The following is a 21926-nucleotide window of genomic DNA, read 5'->3' on the forward strand; positions in this document are numbered from 1 at the left end:
ACTGTTCTGAGAATATCCTTCTCTGTAGGTCTCACAGTATGCATGGCTCTAGATCGGAAATGCACCAAAATGTGAATACCAGTACGAATGTAAATATTAAAGCATGTAAATGCAGGTCACAGTGTTATAGCTACAGTTCTTAGGTGAGTCATGTCAACAACATCTCCATCTGACTAGGAGAGCCAGGGTTGGAGGAGCGGGAGCTGTGTGTGTGTGTGTGTGTGTGTGTGTGTGTGTGTGTGTGTGTGTGTGCGTGCGTGCGTGCGTGCGTGTGTGTGTGCGTGCGTGTGCTGTCTGAAGCAGACAGAACCCTCCCTCACTCCTTCTCCTCCTCCTCCAGTGTCATTTACAAGCCTGTCCTATTCTGAGCTACGATTACACACTGCCTCTTCACTGATTATGGAGAAACGTGGGTTGGTAGGACATAGAACATAGCCCAGCTGGGTACAATTTAGCAGCACAACATACACACACTTATGCAACCACTCTACCTTGTCATGGTCTTTTCACTACTGTGTTCCCCTATGCCTCCCCAGAGAAATCATTAGTGTTTTGTTATTGGTAAATATTGTAGATTTTGTCACCTGATTGCATTTCCCTGCTGGCTCTCAAAATCCCCTGAAGGTGGACACTATGCATGATAATAAGTTGGGTTATACAGTACATCACAGGTGGCTGGTGGTACCTTAATTATGGAGGACAGGCTCATCGCAATTGCTTGAACGAAATGAATGGGATGGTATCAAACACATGGTTTCCATGAGTTTAATACCAATCCATTTACTCCATCCAAGACATTTATGAGCCGTCCTCCTCTCACTAGCCTCCTGTGCAGTACATGTCCAGTATGTATGATGTACATATTGTACATATTCCTACTGTATACAGTTACTATTCCACTACAGCAGATGGCGCTAAAAATCCTGTCGCTTCTTCCCGCTTCACCGTTACGTGACCGGATATGCGATTTCCAAAACATTGGTGGGATGTGCAGGCTAATACAATGAAGCTCCGAATAACTCCTAATGTATGCACTTGTGGTTATTTTCTTACAACTGATGATATGCAGGTATACCGAAAGCAGTTTTAGTTAGCAAACAAGTTAAATGTATTTTCTTTACCGACTCGTTCTTGCAGAGTACAACCATGTTGAATAGCTAGCAAGCTAGATAGCATTCAAGCTATATTGTCTGACTGACTGACCAACATTATTACTAACAACAACTCACGGTACACAAAGGGAGATGGCTGGTCAACTACTTGAATTTGAGACGGAGATGTTCCTGAGTTTGTTTGGCTCGGACGGGCTGCTGGTGACTGCGGAGGGCATGGGGATAGACCGCATCCTGCTGCAGTTCATGCGGGTGTACTCCGAGGAGGGGAGTCTGGTGCTGCTGCTGAACACTACCACGCCCGAGCAGGTGGGTGAATAATAGCGGTGCTAGGGGAACGAATGGTCAGGGGCCCAGTTCAGGAGGGGGCAACGTTACACAACGATTATAGGTGGCTACTTGACATCACCTGCTTGACTTTCAAGGTTGCATCAGGAGGGCTTCAGCTAGGATGGACCCCCCTTGGTTGCAGATCTTGCTTGAATCGAACTCTAGGTGAAGTTTGAACAACGTTACGTGTCTTTCTATGTAGAAAGTTTGTAACAGTAACCAATAACCCATGTTCCTATTTGTGCTTCTATTTCCTCTGCTAGGAGTTCTTCACAGAGCAGCTGCGAGCTGAGGGAGTGAGCCACCTGCCCCGGACAGTGACCAGTGATGTTCAGAGTACAGAGCGCTACGAAGTTTATACACAGGGAGGGGTCCTGTTTGTCACCAGCCGTATCCTAGTGGTGGACTTCCTCACTGACAGGATACCTGCACACCTCATCTCGGGTCAGTATATAGTGTAGGCAAAACTAGAGTTTTTACCTACCAGTTATGTTATATTAGTATGGATAATGGTACCAAATGGTCCTGGATACAAATCAGACTGGGATGTGTGAAAACAATGCCCTAAGATGTAGTTGCTCAAAAGGACACTCATATTGCTCTCTCTGTCTAAGCACTATCCTTTCTCTGTTTGTGCTGCTTCACTTTATTTATTTACACCGACCCACAGCTTTCTCTGTTTTCCCCAGGTATACTGGTGTACCGGGCTCATAAGATAATTGAGTCTTGCCAGGAAGCCTTCATCTTGAGACTTTTCAGACAGAAGAATAAGACAGGCTTCGTCAAGGCCTTCACAGACAAGGCCACATCCTTCTCCTCAGGCTTCTGTCAGGTGGAGAGAGTCATGAGGAACCTCTTTGTCAAGAAACTTTTCCTCTGGCCCAGGTGGGTGGGGGAGACCTTTTTATTGACTTTTTTACTCCTTTGTGTGGTACCTTCTTGGATTATTGATGATGATGGATAGTTCTCTCTCTCTGTCTCCCCGCCTCAGGTTCCAGGCGTCAGTGAACTCGGTTTTGGACAGGCACAAGCCAGAGGTGGTGGAGCTGCATGTGTCTCTGACCCCGGCCATGAGGGCCATCCAGAGCTCTGTCCTGGACATCATGAACGCCTGTCTGAAGGAGCTGAAGCGCTACAACCCCACGCTGGAGGCAGAGGACCTCTCCCTGGAGAATACCCTTGGGAATGCCTTCGAAAAGGTCAGACTTGTTTGTTACATAGGAATTAAGCATCAATACCCACTGGAGTAAACAAACTACAACTGCTTGCAGTTCAGCAATAACCATTGTATGCATAACACAACTCAATGTGAATGTACATTTATTGTTCTTCATATTAGCGTTAGTGATATAAAAATATGACTGCACACTGCTCGTCTCCAGACTAGAGGTCGACCGAATATGATTTTTCAACGCCGATACTGATTATTGGAGGACCAAAAAAAGCCGATACCGATTAATCAGACGATTTTATATATATATATTTGTAATAATGACAATTACAACAATACTGAATGAACACTTTTATTTTAACTTAATATAATACATCAATAAAATCAATTTAGTCTCAAATAAATAATGAAACATGTTCAATTTGGTTTAAATAATGCAAAAACAGTGTTGGAGAAGAAAGTAAAAGTGCAATATTTGCCATGTAAAAAAGCTAACGCTTAAGTTCCTTGCTCAGAACATGAGAACATATGAAAGCTGGTGGTTCTTTTTAGCATGAGTCTTCAATATTCCCAGTTAAGAAGTTTTAAGTTGTAGTTATTATAGGAATTATAGGACCATTTCTCTCTCTCATTTGTATTTCATATACCTTTGACTATTGGATGCTCTTATAGGCACTATAGTATTGCCAGCCTAATCTCGGGAGTTGATAGGCTTGAAGTCATAAACAGCTCAATGCTTGAAGCACAGCGAAGAGCTGCTGGCAAATGCAGGAAAGTGCTGTTTGAATGAATGTTTACGAGCCTGCTGCTGCCTACCACCGCTCAGTCAGACTGCTCTATCAAATATCAAATCATAGACTTAATTCTAATATAATAACACACAGAAATACGAGCCTTAGGTCATTAATAAGGTAAAATCCGGAAACTATCATTTCAAAAACAAAACGTTTATTCTTTCAGTGAAATACGGAACCGTTCCGTATTTTATCTAACGGGTGGCACCTCTAAGTCTAAATATTTCTGTTACATTGCACAACCTTCAATGTTATGTCATAATTATGTACAATTCTGGCTCTTCCTGCACAGAACGCAAGAGAAGTGACACAATTTCCCGAGTTAAAAGAAATTCATGTTAGCAGGCAATATTAAGTACATTTGCAGGTTTAAAAATATATTATTGTGTATTGATTTTAAGAAAGGCATTGATGTTTATGGTTAGGTACACAGTGCTTTCTTCGTGAATGCGCTTGTTAAATCATCACCCGTTTGGCAAAGTAGGCTGTGATTCAATGATAAATTAACAGGCACCGCATCGATTATATGCAATGCAGGACAAGCTAGATAAACTAGTAATATCATCAACCATGTGTAGTTAACTAGTGATAATGTTAAGATTGATTGATTGTTTTTTATATGATAAGTTAATGCTAGCTAGCAACTTACCTTGGAAACTGACTGGTGACTTGCTTGCTCCACTCGCATAACAAGTGGTCAGCCTGTCACGCTGTCCCCTCGTGGAGTGCAATATAATCGGTGTACAAAAATGCCGTTTACCGATAATGAAAACTTGAAATCGGCCCTAATTAATCGGCCATTCTGATTAATCGGTCGACCTCTACGCCAGACGTTACTTAAATCAAGGCATCCACTGTACTCTGTTGACCACTTACAGATTTTCTCTCATATTCCTGTTTGTTGTGCCTGTTTGACCCCCCAGACCATCCGTCACTACCTGGACCCTCTGTGGCACCAGCTGGGAGCCAAGACCAAGTCTTTGGTCCAGGACCTGAAGATCTTACGTACCCTGCTGCTCTACCTCACCCAGTACGACTGTGTCACCTTCCTCAACCTCCTCGAGTCACTCCGCTCCAGCCAGAAAAACTTTGGAAGCAACTCTGGTATGAAGTTGTAAGAACTGTCCTTGGAGAGTAAGAGAATATGAATAGCTAACTGCATTAGTTTCATTGGAGAGCTATCATATGAAGGTCTCTGTGTTTCCCCTTCCATTATGTTCGGCAGCCCTAGATGCTGATTCAAGGAAAAATGTCACTTGACTGTGGTTCATTTCAACAGGGTGGTTATTCCTGGACTCCAGCACCTCCATGTTTATTAACGCCAGGAGTCGGGTGTACTGCATTCCTGAGTCCAAGAAGAAACTCAAGGTGGGAGCTGACACAGAAAAACAACAAAGCACTTCAGGTAACTAACTGCTCTCAAAATATACATTCAAGCACAATCTCTATGGCTATATTATATGTAATTCTACTTCTTTCAGAGGAAGAGCTTGAACATTTCGCTACATCCACGATAATATCTGCAAAAAATGTATATGCGAACAATACAATTTTATTTTATGCTTTCTGGAGCTGAAGAAAATCATTTTTGTGTGTCTGCCCCAGAGGTGAAGAGGGTGCTGGTGCTGGAGCAGAACCCAAAGTGGGAGGCTCTGACAGAGGTGCTGCAGGAGATAGAGAAGGAGAACAAGAGCTCTGAACTCAAACCAGGTCAGCCCCTAGCAAATTACAATATAGATAAAGTATTGTATATGGACACAGAAAGCGTAACATATTCCTACCAAAGCTATGACATGCGTTGGTAAACTGTTCAGTCCTAGGTGGTGAGTCTCACTATTCTTTGTCTGATTCCCCAGGCCACATCTTGATCTGTGCCAGTGATGACAGAACCTGTGCTCAACTTCATGAGTACATCAGTCGTGGCTCAGACTCCTACTCAATAGACTCTACGCTCGCACCATTGGCAAAAGAGATGCCCTGTTCGACCCAGACGCACACAAACAACAGGGCCAGAGTTGGGCCAAGAAACAACAGCCTGAGAAAGAGACCAAAGGAAAAAAAGCCAAAGGGAAGGCAGCAACCAAGCCAAACTCAAAGAGTAAAAAGAGGCCATCTCTGACCCTGACTCAAATGGTTGGCAACAGAGAGGGGGATGAGGGAGAAGTGATGGGCAGCAGTGGGGATGAGGGAGGCCTGTTGGAAAAGGAGGAGGAGGAGGAGCTAAAGTTAGACTTGTCGTCTGACGCCTACTACGGTGTTCTGAAAGAGCCATTGACTGTTATCCACCCTCTGAGGGGTTGCACTGACCCCTACAGTCTGACGCGGGTACTGCATGAGGTGGAGCCCAGTTTTGTGGTGCTTTATGACGCCGAGCTCAGCTTTGTTCGTCAGCTGGAGATTTACAAAGCCTCCAGACCGGGGAAACCACTGAGGTAATCAAACAAAACCTTTATCCCCTTATTCATTTTACACAGATCTTCTGAATTACATGTTGTTTTTTTCCCAGATGAAGTCACTCATGAAGCATTTCCTCCTCCTCTCAGGGTGTACTTCCTGATCTATGGTGGCTCCACTGAGGAGCAGAGGTACTTGACTGGTCTGGCTAAAGAGAAACAAGCCTTTGAACACCTCATCAGGTCAGACATCTGCTGCATTATATTATGATCATCCTTCAGTTTCCATACCATGTGTTAGTTTGTGAGCTGTGCTGACTGACTGGGTGTCTGTGTGTGTGTGATTGCAGGGAGAAGGCCACTATGGTAGTTCCTGAGGAGAGAGAGGGAAGAGAAGACACCAACCTGGATCTGAGCAGGAGTCAGGAGCCTGCTTACTCTACTACCAACACACGCAAAGCGGGTAAGTGATGTGATTAAATTGCATCTGATTTATTACACTGTAGGCGGCTTATGTCTTACAATCCACATCATCTATCTGAGTCTGATTTGTTGATGTAATTTCATGTCATGTCATGTCTCTCCAATCAGGGGGCCAGGAGCAGCCCAAGGAGCCGTCCCGTGTGATTGTGGACATGCGTGAGTTCCGCAGTGAGCTCCCTTCCCTCCTCCACCGACGCGGCCTGGACATCGAGCCTGTCACCCTAGAGGTGGGCGATTACATCCTCACTGCCGACACCTGCGTGGAGCGCAAGAGCGTCAGTGACCTGATTGGCTCGCTTCAGAGCGGACGCCTCTACACCCAGTGCCTGTCCATGACGCGGTACTACCGGAAGCCCGTCCTGCTGATCGAGTTCGACTCGGCCAAGCCCTTTTCCCTGGTGGCCCGCACCGACTTCCGCCAGGAGATCTCAGCTAACGACGTCACCTCCAAGCTGACCCTCCTCACCCTGCACTTCCCCCGCCTCAGGATCCTTTGGTGCCCCTCCCCACACGCCACCGCAGAACTTTTCCAGGAGCTGAAGAAAGGTCGACCCGAGCCGGATGCCGCCGCGGCCCAGGCCATCACTGCCGAGTCGGACACGGTGGCAGAGTCAGCTGACCTCTTCAACCCTGGGCCATACGACTTCCTGCTTCGGATGCCAGGGGTTAATGCGAAGAACTACAGGGCTCTGGTTAAACACGCAGATAGCCTGGCACACCTAGCCAAAATAAGCCAGGAAAGGCTAGCACAGATTCTGGGGCATGCTGGCAATGGGAAGTCGCTCTATGAGTTCCTGCATAATACTGTGGACATCCCTGCCCCTGCACAGAAAAGTAAATAGTCATACACTTTAAAGGAACAGATGCTGATATGTGATATCAGCTATGCTCAGGTTTGACTTTTAGAAAGACTATGGAAGGAACTGTGCCTTGTGTATGGACTGAACTCAAGTGTGTTGTCATTGTATGTGTTTGTGAATTTTGTTATCCAACTTTGACTTTGTAAATCTTTGAATATGTAAATGGATGTTTTGCTTACGTGAGCTGAATTATATTTAGGATCTGCTGTTGGATTTGATACTTGCAGTACTGTAGTGGAAAACTGAGGATACAGAGGAGTCAGTAAGCAGAAAGTGTTTTAAATCGAGTGTGAAACATCCGGTCTGTGGGTGGTTTCATAAAAACAATCAAATAAATGTGTGGGAGGAACAAAGTCAATATACTTTCAAATTACTAAAACCAACTAGAAACTAAACCATCAAAAATTCCAGTTTTGACAGCAAGGAAATATAACACATTTTCAGTGCGGCCCTCCAAACCTAATTGATGATCAAATGTGGCCCCCGGGCGAAATTTGTTTGACACCCCCCTGTTTTAAAACAAATTAAAAGTTTATTTGTTGCATTTACAGCATACAACATATATTAATACTGCCCAGGGAAATGCTTAGTTACAAGCTCTTACTCAACAATGCAGTGTTTAAATACTAGGTTTTATTATGATGAATGAATTGTCTGATAATGTTGGTAATGAAACATTTTTATACTGTTTGTCAGAACTAGACTAGGGCTCTATTAAAATATTCAGGTATTGAACATTGGCTCGACATACGGACTCATCGTTTGGTCTTATCTCTTGCAAAATAAACTTGCCAGAAAGTGCTTCATGATTTGTAATTCTTTGTTTGCTCAAAGTTATATGATATATTGCTGCCAGCGATAAACATGTATTTATACACTTATGGGGTGTAGAATGATTTGCCATCTAAGTTGAAGACACGAGCGCCCCCTGTGTCTTGAATGCAGGCGAGGCAACGCAAAGCTTCCGTTTGACTACTGATTACGTCACCAAATTTATCCGAACATATCAGCAGGAGCCATTTTATTCCGCGAATGAAACTTCCGATTTCCTAAAAAACACAAGACATTCTCCTCGACATCAATTGCAGTGTGTCGTTGAATCGAATGGTAAACCTTTTCATACGGCAATGCGAAGGAATTTGGTAAGATATTTGAACTGGGTAGGGCTGTCTTGTTTTTAACGTGCGAGCAGAACTAGCAGCATGGCTAGTTGCAGAGTAGCGTTAGTGAGTGCAGAGGTTGTTGATGCAGCCATGCCATGTAGAATACAGCGAGCTAGTTAGCTATCAGTGCGAGTGGTTAAAGCCACAGTAGACAATGTGTAAACTGATTTAAATTACAAGATGACAATATTGTTCCGTGTCTTTTCTTTCACCCCCCCTATTTTATTCGGTTTACATGCTATCTTGCCTGTCAGATAACCGCACTGACACGCTGTCTCTGATGTTGGAAGCTAGCTAACGTTAACTTCTCACAAATTAAAACCAACGTCTCGCAGTTAACTGTAGTGCCTTCTCTTTAATCAGTCAGCCTACCAGTAACCGCTAGTGAACTGAATGCAATGTTTTTTTTTGTGTATGCGGTGATATCTCTAGACCTCCCAGTAATGCCACCTGTTACAATGTAACGTTAGCAGCTAGCAAGTCAACTCTGATATCCTACGCCATTTGCTTCATTATCACCAAGGATATCTGTTAAAGGGCAGCCACATTTTGTCAACTGTTAGCACTGTGAATGCTTGACTCTGCACACACAGACACAGGTAACTCGGTGAGGTCAACGTGGGTCTCAGTCATAAATGGGCAAGGGAGGATGAGCCAGCCCCTTGGGATAACTAGCACCAAAGAGAGAGACTGGCAGATCAAAGAAGCTAAAGATGAAAGTGAGGCTGAGAGTGAAGTGGTTGCTGCCTGCAACACATCACTGGATGATGACACAACACAAACACCTCACCTGACAACAGTCTTGCTTGAACTGGAATAAGGTAGATTTGAGATTTTGCATCGCACTTTGTCAGAGCCACATATGGCGCTGCCTTATGAAGCTAACAGATGGTGAGGAAAATAATAGTGAATTGTTCAGGCATACTGTGTTGTGATTATAATCTGTCTTGCCAAACGTTTTACTTCTAACTGATGTTGCCAAGTTTTTAAAGCTCCTCTCCTCATCCTAACAATGTCTTGATTGTTGGTTCATTGGTTGCCAGAGTTAGGTTCTGTTTTTCCTGCACCAAAAAAAATCTTATCCGGTTCTAACCTTCACACCAGAGTAACCTGAACCATCCACCCAATTTAAACCTCTTATGATGTCTCGATGAACTTTAATCTTTGGTCTATATATTAATGGATGCCTTCTCCTCTTGGATTTCTGCCTATTTTCTCTGTTTGTTGTGATATGGCCTCATGGGTCACAGATAAGGCTAGGTTTGTTGTGCCTGTCTTTCTCTAGAAGTCAGAAGAGTCACAGTCAACTGTCACGTTCCACGCAATAACTTATTTCCCTCAAGGAATAGGTGGGATGTGAGTGTGCTTTGGTTTTGTATTTACATTCGACATTCTACTTATTTAGCAGATCTTATCCAGAGCGACTTACGGCAGTGAGTTGTACTAGTCCCCTGTGGGAGTCTAGTTCCCACAACCCTGGAGTTGCAAGTGCCATGCTCAACCAACTGAGCTACAGGACCTTTTATCTTGTCTGTATTAATAAAACAAATGTGGGGGGGGTGGGTGAAAGCAGTTGTCTAGCAGGAAATGGTTTGTCTGGCCAGCTGGCTGAGGTGATATAGCAGACTTCCACTGTAGTGAACTCTATGCAGTAAAATACTACTTGAGTAAAAGTCTAAATGTATTTGGATTTAAATATACTTTAAATATAAGTATAAATATTAAGCAAATCAGATGCCTCCATTCTTTTTATTTATTTGAGTTATGGATAGCCAGGGGCACACTCCAACATTATTTTACAAACAAAGCATTTGTGTTTAGTGAGTCCACCAGATCAGAGGCAGTAGGGATGACCAGGGATGTTCTCTTGATAAATGTGTGAATTGGATCATTTTCCTTGCCTGCCAAACATTCAAAATGTAATGAGTACTTTTGGGTGTCAGAGAAAATGTATGGTTTAAAAAGTACATTATTTCCTTTAGGAATGTATCGAAGTAAAAATTGTCAAAAAGACACAGTAAAGATGCCCCAGAAAACTGTTTTTACTTAAGTACTTTACACCACTGACTCCGACATGAACCATAATAACATCAGCATTGGCCTTGTCTCAAGAAAAAGCAGTCATTTTTGTTGGGCTAGACTTGTGGGCTATTTCGGTCTCTGAGAAACCAACTTCAAATCGCTAGGATTGCGTTTGAGGGGCAATAATGTCCACAGCACAAGATACTGTTACTGGGCTGTGACTTGCTGCAAAGGGACTGGTTTTATATCTGACACACACACACCAGGAGAGTGTGTGTTAAGTCTGCTGAGAGAGACTAGACCACCCTGACTGAATGGAGAGGAGAATACTGGGTGGGTATTTTCCCAAAGACTGTGTTAGGAGTTCCTCCCTGTAGTGAATATGAAGAAGCATGTTACCACTGCAGTAGCATAACCCCTTTACAGACTGGAGAGGGGCTTGTGTTGTGTATAGATACTTAGCTCACCTATGACCTCTTCTTTGTAATGATGAGGAAGGGGCAGTCCCAGACCCTGTGGGAGAATGAGTTTAGTTCATCTGTGCTCTTGATATACAGGCCAAGCTGTCTTATTGTTTATTTGATATTCTGGAACTATGTTATCCCAGGCTGTAGACTGCTATTATGCAATATTACAATCTATTAATCGCAAAGTTATGTTTACTGTTAGGTGTACATCTCCATCCTGTGTCTGTATGCCCATAGTTGGTGATTATGGACTTTGTATCGTTCCTTTAAGATTGCTGGGTCAATACATACTGAATCAGTAGGATACTATTAGGCAGGAGCAGAAGGTAATCGATCTGTCGTACCCTTGTGCATTATCATGCACAGCACACTTAGACCCTTGTAGACTTTGCACCCAACAACCTTCAGTTTTATGAAAACGCAAAACAACCACTATTTTAAAGCTGAATTGTAAACACCAGCACATTTACATACACCTATAATCTCCAAAGCCATCTACCATTAGGCCTGGCTGGGCACGACCTTGTCCCTTCTGTGGGTTTCCCTTTGATGAACACATGGTACTTGTTGCTAATGCCTATAGCTGGACAGAGCAGTTGGGTAGGAGCACGGTTGATATTTACCACACATTGTCTAGTCATGCATGATGTTTGCTTTCCCTCTGAGGGGACCAGGTACTTCCCTCTGTTTGAATGTAAACAAACCTGTTGACCTTGCTCTTCAGTGGTCAGTCACCAACTGTGTTCCTGGAGAGCAACAAGTTTTGTGCATGCTCACTGTTTTGTTCCAGCCCAACAATAAAAACTCCTCCTGATTCAATGATCATCAATACCTTGATGAGTTGAATCAGGTGTTTTAACATGACGCCCGAGCGCGCACACTCTCTATCCAGGGTGCATTGATTGTGGCCATTGGCAGCCCAGGACCTGAGGAGAGTGCACTAGATCCTCTGTAGCTGAGGTGTTTTGTATCTTGTTTGAACTGGTTGGTGCTACTGTCACAGTCTGCCTTTCAGTAAAAAGCCCCTCATGTAAGTGAGAGCTTGTCCCGCTAGTGTTTCTCCTTTCTGTGTCTTTCAATTTAAGGGGCTTTGTTGGCATGGGAAACATATGCTTACATTGCAAAAGCAAGTGAAATGGATAATAAACAACAAACATTAATAGTAAACATTACACTCAAACTCTGGCTCTCTGACTCTCAATTCAATTTCAATGTAAGTCCTTTATTGGCATGGGAAACATATGTTGTTATTGCCAAAGCAAGTGAAGGAGATAAAACAATAAAAATGATCAGTAAACATTATGCTCTCAAAGCTCTTTCTCCCCCCTCCAGAACACCCTTCATCCCATCGCCACAAAGACCGCAGCATGCTGTTGCTATAGCAACCGTCGCTTGCTGCTGCAGTCCCAGTGTTTCTTTGCAATACCTGTTTTTTGTCTCAGGTAGCCTGTATACTTTGGCAACTATATTAAGTATTTTTTTTAAAATCCTCTGCTTTGGGCTGGGTGTGTCAATGTCTAGTTTATACATGCAGAATTACTGTTACCTCAATTAGTCACAAAATCCCTAGTTTGAAAGTGTCTTCAGGAAGTTGTGCTGTGCCATTTAAAAAATAAATAAATAAATAACATTTCCCCCCCACATGGGCCAGCACCCTAGCAATTCAAGTTCCAGCCAATCAGATTCAGCCTCTCGCCATTTGAGTGACCGCTAGCAAGAATCACATACAGCAGAGCAAGAGCGCAATGATGTGGTGCACATGGCTGTACCAGACAATCCCTTTGTCCTTTTTACTAGTGAACTATAATATCTCTTAAAGGTCCCCCAAGCATGAGTTTTCCTATGCGTGTGATGTCAGAATTTACTCACTGTTCCTAAATGTGATTTTTACGCAACAGGACAACTGCCCTCAAACCAAGACATGCTGCCTGCTAATTATCAATAGGGTGTGTTTCAACCTGTCAATATTAAATGATTTTCTAACAACAGTTTGAAATGAGGTATGTTCCCCCTCATTAATTCACAGAAGTGGTTCCAAAACTTGTTATAATCCCGTACCCCTTCAAACATTCAACCTCCAGCTGCGTACCCCCTCTAGCACCAGGGTCACCACACTCACAAATGTTGTTTTTTTCCCCGTAATTATAAGCCTGCCACACACACACTATATGATACATTTATTAAACATAAGAATGAGTTAAGTTTTTGTCACAACCCGGCTCGTGGGAAGTGACAGAGTTCTTATAGGACCAGGGCACAAATAATAATATAATAATAATCTGGCTCTTTATTTAACCATCTTACATATTAAACCTTATTTGTTCATCGAAGTTGTGAATAACTCACCACAGGTTAATTTGAAGGGTGGGCTTGAAAGGATGCACGTAACTCTGCAAAGTTTGGTTGTATTGGAGAGTCTGTCTTAAATAATTGTCCACACACAGTCTGTGCCTGTATTTTGTTGTCATGATAGTGAGGGTTGAGAATCATGGTTGCAAAGGGCATCAGTGTCTTAGCGCGATTTGCCAAGGAAGGACAAACTCGGCTCAGGCCAAAACAGAAATCTGGCAGTGGCTTCTGATTTTTAAATTCAATTTTCACAGAACCGCTTGTTCAGATATTGGTAAGTGGACTGGAGGCAGGGCATGAAAGGGATAACGAATCCAGTTGTGTCATCCGTCTCGGGAAAGTACCTGCGTAATTGTGTACCCAACTCCCTCAGTTGCTTCGCATTCTCACATTTGACATTGTTCGTGAACTTGAGTTCATTTGCACCCAAAAAATCATAATGATTGGAGTACCTGTGTGTTGTCCTTGTTAATGCAGACAAGAGAAGAGCTCCAACTTAATCAATTTTGTCCCGCACATTGAATATAGTTGTGGAGAGTCCCTGTAATCCTAGCTTCAGATCATTTAGGTGAGAAAAAACATCACCCGGATAGGCCAGTCGTGTGAGAAACTTGTCTGACCGCTTGCATGATGACAAGTGAAACTTATGGTCAGTAAAGACCTTTAAGCTCGTCTCTCAAGTTAAAAAAAAACAAAAAAAACGTGTCAATACTTTGCCCCTTGATAACCAGTGAACTTCTGTATGTTGTAAAAGCATTACATGGTCGCTGCCCATATCATTGCATAGTGCAGAAAATACACGAGTTCAGATAATAAACTGCTCACATTGAGGACATAATATTGTAAAGACTTTTTGTGTAAAATGTTTCTGTGAAATAAGTGTGGCCAGCTCAAATGCTGACTGTTGTGTCAATTGTAACTACACGTTCTAATCACACTGGTTTGAGTCTACGCTGCAGGGACTGCTGTGTTCATATGCGTTAATGATTTTCTGATCTGATACAAATCTTACAAAGGTTGGTGGTCAGGGTCTTTGTCATTCAAATTTGCACAAAATGCTTTCTTAGTTAGCGCATTAATTCTAGTTTGTAGTAGAATGTCATTTGAAATCGTCTGTCTTCTGTTCCCAGGTCTGTCTCCATGGCTTAGTGTGCTGTAGCAGTTGGACCCAGGCAGAAGTCTCTTCTCCTTCAGCCCTTCTTCCAGCGGTGGTAAGGAATGGCATTATGACAGAACGTTTCCATACCAAATGGTACTAAATCCACTACTTTTTACATTTTTATTAAGACTCCTATTAGGCTATATAAACACATTTAGGCCAACATTCAGTTGTCTAGTAACAGGTAGGCTTTTTACTAAAAATTAACAATCCATGGTAGAAAAGGTTCACCATTCAAACAGAAAGATTAGGCTGCATCAACCTACATTTTTAAAAACATTTTATTTTTTTGACCTTTTATTTAACTACCGTAATTGCTGGACTATTAAGCGCACCTGAATATAAACCGCACCCACTGAATTATAAAAAAATATGTATTTTGTACATAAATACGCCCCACATGTCTATAAGCTGCAGGTGCCTACCGGTACATTGAAACAAATGAACTTGGTCACTATCTTCCTCCTCCTGTGCACTGAAACCACTGAAGTCATCTCCTTTGGTGTCGGAGTTGAATAGCCTCAATTGCTTCATCCGATGTTGGATCGTTTTCATTGTCGCTCTCGTCACTTTCATCCGGAGGCAAATACCCCGCTGAGCTCATGCTGCCCCTTCAACACGCAGCAGTCCAGCCTTTCGAAATCTGTTGATGATAGTGGATTTTTTGACAATGCTCCACGCTGTCAGAACCCACTGGCAGACTTGACCATAAGTTGCTCTTCGCATGCGGCCCGTTTTAGTGAAGGATTTCTCCCCACTTGTCATCCAAGACTCCCACTGAACAAGGAGCGCCACCTTAAATGCACGATTTACACTGATGTCGAGTGGCTGCAACTACTTTGGGCCATCTGCTTTTCTTCCCTCTGAAAGGTTTGTCTTTTTGCACTGAGTCAGTTCCTCACGCTGCTGTTTCCAACGTCTTATCATCGACTCATTAAGGCCAAGCTCCCATGCAGCAGCTCTATTTCCTTTTCCAACAGCCAGATCGATCGCCTTCAACTTGAAAGCTGCATCATATGCATTTCTCCGTGTCTTTGCCATGATGAGGGTGACAATTACTACCGTAATCAGAATGATGGGAAGTTTGAGCGCGCTCGATTTTACGTCACATTATGTGACGGTGCTCAGTTTTTTGGCGGCATGAATCTTGTGAAAACGGGAAAAATCCATAAATTAGCCGCGTCATTATATAAACCGCAAGGTTCAAAGCGTGGGAATAAAGTAGGGGCTTATAGTTCAGCAATTACGGTAGGCAAGTCAGTTAAGAACAAATTCTTATTTTCAATGACTGCCTAGGAACAGTGAGTTGGTTCCAATTATATTAGGCCTAAGTCTGATATTTAGGGCCAACTACTTAAATCTGGAAGATAGGAATCTGGTGTCTTACTAAAGGAAAAAGGAGTTCAGGTGAAATTTAAGAGCTGAATCTGAGACTCAACAGTCTCTTTTGAAATGTCCTCTTTTAGAAACTCTGAACCAGCTGTGGCGGGCTGCACTCCCCTCACTAGGGCACAACACTGGAACTTTCAGACTCATGTTGTGTAGAACAGACTAGGGCTGTTGCACTGACCGTATTACCGCCACACCAGCAGTCATGACCACAGTAAAATTCCACATGACCATTGAGTCACGGTAATCTCTTATACACTCTGGACATGCATTGATAGTAGCCAACTTGCTAACGACCATCAGGTCGCTAATGGCTTGGTACTCAGTGCTCTATTGTCCCTCTAACCACTCTGACATTAGTGTAAATGCAATGAAAAATCACGTCAAACACTTAACTGCGAAACAGTATCAGGCTTTTAACTCACCTCACTGTGATTGATCAATTTGAAGAAGTTCAACAACATTTTTATTTAACCAGGTAGGCCAGTTTAGAACAAGTTCTCATTTACAACTGCGACCTGGCGAAGATATAGCAAAGCAGTGTGACAAAACAACAACAGAGTTACACATAAACAAACATACAGTCAATAACACAATAGAAAAATCTATGTACAATGTGTGCAAATGTAGGGAGGTAAGGCAACATGGTTGTTGTAGATGTTTTTTCACAGCCTAACACAATGAAATGGACCCTGCTTTCTGAGGTGATGATTAATTCATAACACCCAGACGCATAAGCTCTAATACGCATAGTCCTATACAGTGCAGACTCCAGCCACCCTTGTCCCCCCCCTTCACACCACTGCCACCATCTGTTGTCATCTATGCATAGTCACTTTAATGAACTCTACCTACATGTACATACTATCTCCGCTAACCGGTGGCCCTGCACATTGACTCTGTACCGGCTCCCCCTGTATGTTATTTTTTTACTGCTCCTCTTTAATTACTTGCTACCTTTATCTCTTATTCTTATCCATATTTTTTGAAACTGCACTATCGGTTATGGGCTCGTAAGTAAGCATTTCACTGTAAGGTCTACTCCATCTGTTGTATTCGGCGCATGTGACTAATACATTTGGATTTGCATTCAAAGTATTCAGACCCCTTGACTTTTACAAATTTTGTTGTGTAACAACTTTATTCTACACTTGATTAAATAAGTTTTTTCCTCATCAGTCTACACACAACCTCATAATGACAAAGCAAGAAAAGGTTTTTAGAAATGTTTGCAAATTTATTACAAATTAGAAACGGATACCTGAAAGGGCTCTAAAATTCTAAATCCAATAGCTAAATTATCCATGGTATGACCATCTAAACAATTCTGTCTTTTTCTTGACTGACCGCCTGACAGAAAGTCATGACCGCCACATCCCTAGAACACACACAACTTAGTAAGGGATCATGTCATGTGGAGTTGGGGATCATCTCAGCTCTATTCATTAAATCTCTAATGGGTTTTCTGCTATGTACAGAAACTTGCACCCTCTTCAGCGCAACCCTAATATCACAGTCGGTCTCCAGCCCATCTTTCCTCTACCAGACAGACTGACGTTATTGTTCTAACCTGGGTCTAGTCTCCAGCCCATCTTTCCTCTACCAGACAGACTGACGTTATTGTTCTAACCTGGGTCTAGTCTCCAGCCCATCTTTCCTCTACCAGACAGACTGACGTTATTGTTCTAACCTGGGTCTAGTCTCCAGCCCATCTTTCCTCTACCAGACAGACTGACGTTATTGTTCTAACCTGGGTCTAGTCTCCAGCCCATCTTTCCTCTACCAGACAGACTGACGTTATTGTTCTAACCTGGGTCTAGTCTCCAGTGACATAATACGTTGAATACCCAGAGCCTCATGATAAAGTTTTTTAACTGGCTCATGTGGTGGGCTCGACTACCTCTGTTTGGCTGAGGAGAGGTGGAAGACTAGTGCTGACTGACCAGGTTATAGAAATTGCTTGCCTCTTAATGTGAATATTTGTGTGTTTAGATGTACTTTTGTTGACACTTTGGTCAGTACCTGTGATCTGAAATAAAGACTGCTGTAGATTGACAGTCATGTAAACCAATGCATAGAGGGGTTGATAGCTGCTTGGTTAATCATCGACGTCTGTAGTATCTAGTGTCCCCACTGTCACCAGTTTTTCTTGGAAAAGAAAACATAAGAAAACATAACCGTAGATACTGATAATGGATATCTGTCTCTTGAGGCACGCTAAAGTCAGACATGGCAGAACAGTGGTTGTCTTCTGTATTTGTGTGTCTGGGTGAGACTGGTGGGTCTCTTAGCAACAGTGGTTATTTAAGGAGTGGCTGCTCTCAAATCACTGTCTTCTGGACCATGTAAGATGATGTTTATTATCCCACAGATGTAACAGTTAAGTTATTGAAACGATTGGACCACAGCAATGGAATGGCAACAGTAATGAACGAAGAGAGGGATGTTTCTATGTGGAGAATCAACAATCCTCAAGGGATTCACAGAAAATCCCTGATATGGTCTCAAGTATTGTATTCTAAAGTTGGTTACAGGTTTTTACATTTAAAAAAAAAGTGGTTGTTGTAAACAAAAGTTATGAAGTGTGTGAGTCCATGTACAGCCATGTACCTAGATGCTTTTAAAATCTTTGTCCTTTAAGTTGGTACATTGGTTGGAATGTTGGTGCTGTTTCTGAGTCCATAGGTGAAGCAAAGTAAGAACAGAGCTGCATGGTGCAATGCCAATACCAACATGTCAGGAATGTGCCCCTTAGCCCTAGATGGATGTGGTTTGAATGGCTGAACGGAGCTGATGGTGAGACCCGGAACCATCATCATAAACCGGTTATTCGGAACTATAGTTGCCAAATTGTTTGATCTTTTTTCCCTTAAAACTAGAACTGCCTGGCCTTTCAGCCTATAGGTACCCGCTAGAGAACGTTGCTGGGCATCCCATTTATCATATGCATCAGATCAGTGGTGTGAAGTACTACCTAAGTAGTTTTTTGGGGTATCTGTACATTACTATTTTTGACAACTTTTACTTCATTTACATTCCAAAAAAAAGTACTTTTTACTCCACATTTTCCCAGACACCCAACAGTACTTGTTACATTTTGAATGCTTAGCAGGACAGGAAAATTGTCCAATTAATACACATATCAAGAGAACATCCCTGGTTATCCCTACTGCCTCTGATCTGGCGGACTCGCTAAACACATGTTTTGTTTGTAAATTAGTGTTGGAGTGTGCCCCTGGCTATCCTAAATAAAAAAAGAAAATTATGCCCTCAAGTTTGCTTAATATAAGGAATGTGAAATGGTTTATACTTTTACTTTAAAACCTCTTAAGGATCGTACCCCCCTTTTATAATTTCACCTAAAATGACACGCCCAACTCTAACTGCCTGTAACTCAGGACATGCATATTGTTGATACCATTTGAAAGGAAACACTTTGAAGTTTGTGGAAATGTGAAATTCATGTAGGAGAATATAACACATTAAATCTGGTAAAAGATAATACAAAGAAAAACTTTTCTATTTATTTTTTGTTCCTTTGAAATGCAAAAGAAGGGCCATTATATGACTCCTAAGCCACAATATTTTGGCCAATAGATGGCAGCTGTGTGTGTGTGTGTGTGTGTGTGTGTGTGTGTGTGCAACATTTTAGACTGAGCCAATGAACCATTCATTGCATTACTGTTCAAAATGTTGTATCAAGTCTGCCCAAATGTGCCTAATTTGGTTTATTTATACATTTTAAAGTACATAACTGTGCACTCTCCTCAAACGATAGCATGGCATTCTTTCACTGTAATACCTGCTGTAAATTGGAGAGTGTAGTTAAATTAGCAAGAAGGTCAGCTTTCTGCCCGTATAATACATGTCTATGTCCTGGAAAGTTTGCTGTTACAACTGTCATGCTAATCACATTAGCGCAACTGTCACGGTATAGAGACACTGATCCTGTATATTTGAGCGGTTACATTTAATTTTGATTCTTAAGTATATTTACAACCAAATACTTTTAGACTTTCACTCAAGTAGTATTTCACTGGGTGACTTTTACTTGTCATTACTCAAGTATAACAATTGGGTACTTTTTCCACCACTGCATCAGATGCATATCAACCCGCAAGGTGTGCAAACATATGCACCAACGCTTGATAAATAGTGCATAAACTATTAGAAAGAATTAATTGCATGAAGAAATATTTGTGCAAATGTATAATTAAATAACAATAGTGTTTAGATAGTCAAGGATATGTTTTGTATAATTCTACAAACGGCTCCCGAGTAGCGCTGCAGTCTAAGGAACTGCATCTCAGTGCTAGAGGTGGCACTGCAGACCCTGGTTCTATCCCAGGCTGTACCACAACCGGCTGTGATGGAGAGTCCCATAGGGCGGCGGACAATTTGGCCCAGCGTCGTCCGAGTTAGGGGAGGCCAGGTAGGCCATCATTGTAAATAAGAATTTGTGGCAAGTCCCTCCCAGACTCCTGTCTCTTGGCAGTTGGGATCACCGTCTCCGTTGGCTCTGTTCTGGTTTCTCTGCGGCGAGGCTCGAAGTCAACATCAGAGTACGATGAAGACTCTTCATCAGCAAAGTCTATTTCGAGCTCAATCGCCAATCCAACTCTTGCTATTTTCTGCAGCATTTACAATGCTGTCAGTGCGTCCATTTGTTTTGGTTCGGCTTGCCATTGTGAACTACACACTGTATGTTGTACTAAGTGTCTGATTTGCCTCTGCAAGGGGAAATTATATACCATTTCCAGTCTTTTCATAATAAAATAATTAGACCACCCACAATTCTTCATTACACTGTTATAAATTCAATCATCCTATTCACACTCATCATTCAGATCAATCAATCACCCTCCAGTTCATTGAAGTAACATGCACCATTGCGTTTCTATCGCCTGTTCAGACATTGACGACAGAATAGCATATTTACATTTTAAGTTTGTTACTAGTGTTTGCGTAGTAGCCAGATCAATGCTGCTGCGCGAGTGGTCATGTGCTGAATGCATGGATATTCTTGGGAAAAGTGAAATTTGGAAATCAAGCTGCACCTCTTAATTTTGAGCTCTTTCTAATACTATATAGGAATTAAAATGTTTTACCTGCATGTGACTCGGAAGGAGGATTTTATAAAGTTATGCTCCTTTCCCTGCATCTCTCTATTACAGATGATGCACCCATCTATTCATGTACAATTTGTTAACTGATAGGCCTAATATAGTCACTCATCAGATTGTCAATTTAATATTGTCTATGGGCTAACTCTTGTGTGTGAAAATGTGTACTTATGATGAGCCGGCTGTGCAGGATGACTGGCATCGTTTTCTGCCTACTGCAACACAGCATGTTTTACTTTCCCTTACAATACATTTGATTAGTAATAGTTATAGTAAATATAACTGTTCCATAACCGCTTCTTTTTACAAAGTAAAACATAAGAAAATGGTATCAACTAGAGGTCGACCAATTAATCGGAATGGCCGATTTTCAAGTTTTCATACCAATCGGAAATCGGTATTTTTGGGTGCCGATTTAAATAAATACAATTTAAAAAAAAATGTTTATAAATAAATAAACATTATACCTTTTTATTTAACTAGGCAAGTCAGTTAAGAACACATTCTTATTTAAAATGACAGCCTAGGAACGGTGGGTTAACTGCCTTGTTCAGGGGCAGAACGACAGATTTTCACCTTGTCAGCTCGGGGGATCCAATCTTGCAACCTTACAGTTAACTAGTCCAACGCAATAACAACCTGCCTCTCTCTCGTTGCACTCCACAAGGAGACTGCCTGTTACGCGAATGCAGTAAGCCACGGTAAGTTGCTAGCTAGCATTAAACTTATCTTATAAAAAACAATCAATCATCACCAGTTAACTACACATGGTTGATATTACTCAAATCAAATCAAATCAAATTTTATTTGTCACATACACATGGTTAGCAGATGTTAATGCGAGCGTAGCGAAATGCTTGTGCTTCTAGTTCCGACAATGCAGTAATATCTAACAAGTAATCTAACAATTCCAAAACTACTGTCTTATACACAGTGTAAGGGGATAAAGAATATGTACATAAGGATATATGAATGAGTGATGGTACAGAGCAGCATAGGCAAGATACAGTAGATGGTATCGAGTACAGTATATACATATGAGATGAGTATGTAAACAAAGTGGCATAGTTAAAGTGGCTAGTGATACATGTATTACATAAGGATGCAGTCG

General features: G+C 42.1%; 2 protein-coding genes across 4 annotated transcripts in view; both read left to right on the forward strand.

Moving 5' to 3' along the window:
* The first annotated feature begins 934 nt into the window (after positions 1 to 934).
* ercc4 (excision repair cross-complementation group 4) lies at positions 935 to 7944 on the forward strand. The gene is given in 13 exon segments (XM_024387956.2): positions 935 to 1069; positions 1241 to 1421; positions 1706 to 1886; positions 2132 to 2327; positions 2434 to 2641; positions 4331 to 4511; positions 4687 to 4812; positions 5013 to 5117; positions 5264 to 5338; positions 5341 to 5839; positions 5951 to 6043; positions 6151 to 6263; positions 6392 to 7944. Coding segments are annotated over 13 exon segments (2736 nt in total). The 5' UTR covers positions 935 to 1025; the 3' UTR covers positions 7126 to 7944.
* A 193-nt stretch (positions 7945 to 8137) lies between these two features.
* Positions 8138 to 21926, forward strand: part of mrtfba (myocardin related transcription factor Ba) — a 39010-nt gene continuing 25221 nt past the window's right edge. For 2 of the 3 annotated variants that reach the window (XM_024387959.2, XM_024387957.2), the window contains exons 1-2: positions 8138 to 8285; positions 14275 to 14355. The gene's annotated coding sequence lies outside the window, so the exon portion shown is untranslated. Of the gene's footprint in view, positions 8286 to 8899; positions 9128 to 14274; positions 14356 to 21926 lie in introns of all 3 variants that reach the window. The other variant, XM_024387958.2, reaches the window with a different exon arrangement.

The sequence above is a fragment of the Oncorhynchus tshawytscha genome, linkage group LG25, assembly GCF_018296145.1.
Source record: "Oncorhynchus tshawytscha isolate Ot180627B linkage group LG25, Otsh_v2.0, whole genome shotgun sequence".
Lineage (NCBI taxonomy): Eukaryota > Metazoa > Chordata > Actinopteri > Salmoniformes > Salmonidae > Oncorhynchus > Oncorhynchus tshawytscha.